This window comes from Alosa sapidissima, chromosome 11, assembly GCF_018492685.1.
Source record: "Alosa sapidissima isolate fAloSap1 chromosome 11, fAloSap1.pri, whole genome shotgun sequence".
Taxonomy (NCBI): domain Eukaryota; kingdom Metazoa; phylum Chordata; class Actinopteri; order Clupeiformes; family Clupeidae; genus Alosa; species Alosa sapidissima.
Window position 1 is genome coordinate 34,984,089 of NC_055967.1, and position 5,000 is coordinate 34,989,088.

Below are 5,000 nucleotides of genomic sequence, written 5' to 3' on the forward strand. Positions count from 1 at the left end.
TGTTTATATGTATGTATATGTATTATTGTTATTATTATTATTTTTATTATTATTATTATTATTTTTATTATTATTATTATTTTATGTAAAGCACTTTGGTGCAATGCTATTGCTTTGAAATGTGCTATATAAATAAATTTGACTTGACTTGACTTGGTCTCTTCCTACTAATGGAGCGCTTTTGCTCAAGGGGATCAATGATCGCGTAGAAAGTTGGAGCTCTGTACAGGTCCTTATGTTATGTAAATAACATTGAATTGAATCCAAGTTAACAAGTCACTTGCCGGTATAGTAAAACTATGCAATAAGCAGCATTACGATTTTTCATATACACTACTGGTCAAAAATGTGGGGTCACATTATAGACCAGCTGAGATCAGTTGCATTGTTTTTTTTTTTAATCAAGGTAATTACATCAGATCAGATTACATTATGTGTTTACATAATTGCAAAAGGGTTCTCCAATGTTTTCCCAGTTAGCCTTTTAAAATGATATCAGATTAGTAGTAAACAGAATGTGCCTTTGGAACATCGGATGAATGGATGCTGATAATGGGCAATGTAGATATTGCATTAAAGATCAGCCATTTCTTTCTACAACAGTCGAGAACCCTTTTGCAATTATGTAAGCACATAATGTAATCTGAAAACTGCTGCTCTGATTAAAAAACAATGCAACTGAACTCACAATGCAACTGAACCAGTATTCTGTCTATAATGAAGTGGAATGGAAATTTTTCAGTGACTCCAAACTTTTGACCGGCAGTGTATGTATGTGCATGTGTATACAATACAGTATGTATATGTCAGATATGTAATATCTTGTGCATGTGCACAATAGGGAATTTAATAGCTACATACTGTGTGCACATACACATGTGCAGCGACTCATGCAGATCCAATGTGCATGTGGACAGAGTTGTGTTCTGTGCAACAGTTTTGGTGTGTTCAGAGGATGCACACCCGGGCAAAGGTGTTTGTTTGCCCACTGGTAGGAACGCGAAGGTGTTTGTTTGCCCACTGGTAGGAACGCAAAGGTGTTTGTTTGCCCACTGGTAGGAACGCGAAGGCTTCTGTTTCGCCTCCCTGAGGGGACTCATTTCTGGACGTCATGTGTTCAAGTGCAATACGCGTGTTTGACAGACCTCTCTATACCTGGGATGGTGTCAGTTAACCAATCAATCTATAAAGCCTACATGAGTATTTTCTATGACTATGGCTGAAAGTCAATGAATGAATGTTTCAAATAGACCTCAAAGCATAGAGACAATTAAATGTTTTTGATTGTTTTATAAAGGGATGTTGTACAAGTTCCTCAGGCATTTGTTTAGAGAAATGTTAAACAGGAAGTGGATCTTACCTGTCGGAACAGCATTAGGTTCCCAAAGAAAGGCATGGGTTTCGGGTGTCGCACGCCACAACGCTCCAGAACCGAGTATGGGTATATAGAATACCTGCCAGAGAGAGAGAGAGAAGGACACTTTTTTATAAAAAAATTCTCAAAATCCATTTTAACGATCAGTCCACATCACCAGTCAAACACAGCCTCGCCAAAAACATCCACAGACACAATTGGAGGATTTGATTTGATCTGAATTAGAATTGGATCCATGGACCTTGAACAGTGACACATTGTCCATGTCCTGGCAAAAGGTGTATTCTACCACTATCCACTATCCACTCAATTCAACTAATCTGAAGATGGTGAGCATGCACAGAGAGAGGGAGAGAAAGAGAGGGAGAAAAAGAGAAAGACAAAAAGAAAGAAAGAAAGAAAGAAAGAAATGAATGGAGCAAATAAAATCATTAAGTAATAAAGCAGAAGCATAGCTTAAGTATAGTTTCTTAAGCGGAGCACAACACACTCACACACATACAGTACACACTGAGACACAAGTAGGTTGTGGTGGCTCGAGGGTAAGGCTTTATTTCCTGAGTTAGACTCACTAGCTATGCATTATTCACACGCGCATGCGCACACACACACACACACACACACACACAAACAATCACACACACACACACACACACAAACAAACACACACACACACCTTCTGCTGACAAAGCAGTACTTCCATCACATTGTTGTAGCAGACTTTGAGGTGCATCTTGGGAAATGGTAGGATACGTCATTCGCTTGTGTGTTCGTGGGATATCATTCAGGTTTGTCTTAGGGTGTGCATGTCTGTGTGTATATCGGGGTGCCGTTCGTGTGTGTGTCTGTTTGTGTGTCGTGACAGCATTTTGGGGCATAATACACATATGCTTTGCAAAACTCCCTGACAATAACAAAGAGTATGTAACCAGAAATCAGTTAAAACCTAGCGTGCGGTTGTGTCTGTGTGCGTAACTCTCAAAATGCTGCCATTACGTCAGACTCAGAAAGAGAACAAAGCCCGGTAAAGTCACTGAGCTCGCAGTCAAAACCTGCACAAAAACAACTGACAAGACTGTGTATTTCAGTGTGTGAGTGAGACAGACAGACAGACAGACAGGCAGACACTTTATTGATCCCCAAGGGGAAATTCAAGAGTGAGACAGAGAGTGAAAGAGAGAGAGTGAGAGAAAGAGAGATAGAGAGAATGTATAAGTGTGTTCATCTGTGCATAGATAGATACTGTGTGTGTGTGTGTGTGTGTGTGTGTGTGTGTGTGTGTGTGTGTGTGTGTGTGTATTACTGCCCCTGTGTGTATTTTAAGATGACAGGCCTACAAGGGATAATTTCTCGCAGTTTCACAAGAGATATGATAGGGTTTCCAAACCACTCAGACGTCTTCCAATCAGATGCGCTCTAAAGAGACCTCCGAGTGGTGGGGAGATGACCATACCAAAACACTCAGTCGAAGCAGGAGCATTTGTTTGGTTTGAGCTCTTCTCTGTGTGTGTGTGTGTGTGTGTCATTCGAAGCAGGAGCATTTGTTTGGTTTGAGCTCTTCTCTGTGTGTGTGTGTGTGTGTGTGTGTGTGTGTGTGTGTGTGTGTGTGTGTGTGTGTGTGTCAGTCGAAGCAGGAGCCTTTGTTTGGTTTGAGCTCTTCTCGGGGGTTCTCTGAAAGATGGCTGTCATCCTAGTTGGAATACTCTAGTGCAATACTGTGCATGTCATCATCAAACAAGAACACACAGATTCAAAAGCACAGATGTGAATTCAAATCGATGCATACAAACACTCCCTACATATGCAAGCACATGCTGTACACACACACACACACACACACACAGAGCGATCAGTCTGACCTAAGTGTTCACCCCTGCAGAGAGCTTCATTAGCATATTAATGATCAGATTTCAGCGCGGCGCGTTAGCCACACTATTAAAACACATCTGAAATAGAAACTCATTTCAGCCGACTGCTGTGATTACTGGCAGACAGGCCGACACAGGCAGACAGACAGACATGTGAGGACAGGCAGGCCGACACAGGCAGACAGACAGACACGTGAGGACAGGCAGGCCAACACAGGCAGACAGACAGACACGTGAGGACAGGCAGGCGCAGGCGAGCGGACCGTGTGCTGTGGGCGCTAGGGGGACAACCCTGGGGATTAATAGCAATGAACTTAGCTGCAGTGATGGAGCCAGGCAGGCAGACAGGCAGGCAGACAGACAGACAGACAGACAGGCAGGCAGGCAGACAGACAGGGACGGGCTCACATGATCCAGCCATTTGGACAGGCTGCGCTGAGGGGGCATACTAGAACTTTTATGAAAATTTGACAACGGCTCTCCAGAAGGGAGGTTATAAAGACACACGCACACACACACGCATGCATGCACACGCACACACACACGCACACGCACACGCACACGCACACACACACACAGATGAAGGACATGACATCAGATGACCTTGTGAATTAAAAAGGGAGAGCAGCAGTGTGTTGGCCTGCATGGTTTGCTGCAGATCCTTTCAGAGGGTTCTTCCCACAAAAGGGTTCAGAAATAAACCAAATTGAGCACTCGCTGAAAGCTACTTCAATCCACCTCCGAGATCTTCAAGGAGCAGTAGTGTTCTCCTTGTCTTGCAAGTTCTGGTTTTAGTACATGCTAATTGTACAATTTATGTGTTAATTACTTAAGTAATTAAAAGTTGCTCATTGTTCAGGAATTTTTGGCCGGTTGACTTTAAAAACGACTGATGAATTCCTACCCGTGATTAGCAGTAATATTTCTGTGCCACTCTGCTCCACTAAGGGGGTCATTCTAGACTGCAAGCTGTGGAGCGCAAGCTTGTTCTGACCTTTCAGTTCTGGGAGAAATAAAATCCTTTAAAAAGCCTTTCGGGGAAATGTAGTTTATGACTACAGTTCAGTCCGGGGGCTGACATCATAGGGTTCCTTAGAGATGTGTGTGTATGTGTGTGTGTGTGTGTGTGTGTGTGTGTCTGTGTGTGTGTGTGTGTGTGTGTGTGTGTGTGTGTGTGAGTGGGGGACAGGGGTGACAGAACCTGTGAACAGGATGCTTGTGTTGTCTGTGAGAGATGGCGTCATGGTGATCCGCACACGAGAGTTCTTCAAGCTCTTTATGATGTCATGTGTCACCAAGGTAAGTTCTTTATGATGTCATGTGTCACCAAGGTGTTCTGGCAGGGAGCGATTGGCCTCACATGGGAAAGCAGATGGGGGGGTTGTCATGGAGTTCCAGTGGAGCTCCTGGTGTGTGTGTGTGCGTGTGTGTGTGTGTGGATATGAGAATGCATGTGGTGTTCTTGTGTGTGTTAAGGCCGTGATTGTCGTCATTTCCGCTGGATTGTCTGATACCTTCATGAGTGTGGACAAGGTGTGTCTGTCTACCTGCTTGCCTGCCTGCTCTGCCTGTGTCTCTCTAGTGCCCTCTGAGTTTGTCAAAACACTCATCTTTCATCTCTCTCTCCACCTCTTTGCTCTCTCACTCTCTCCATCTCCCTCTTACCTCAGCACATTTCATTTCATTTCATTTTAGCTGAATTGAATAAGCCTTATTGCCATGGTTCCATCATACAAAATACTGTCTATGCATTCCGT

General features: G+C 43.5%; 1 protein-coding gene across 5 annotated transcripts in view; it reads right to left on the reverse strand.

The window, feature by feature from the left end:
• Positions 1–5,000, reverse strand: part of tbxas1 (thromboxane A synthase 1 (platelet)) — a 75,758-nt gene that overhangs the window by 51,034 nt on the left and 19,724 nt on the right. For all 5 annotated transcript variants that reach the window (XM_042110957.1, XM_042110959.1, XM_042110960.1 and 2 more), the window contains one exon: positions 1,361–1,454. In XM_042110957.1, coding sequence (XP_041966891.1) covers positions 1,361–1,454 — 94 coding nt within the window. The remainder of the gene's footprint in view (positions 1–1,360; positions 1,455–5,000) is intronic.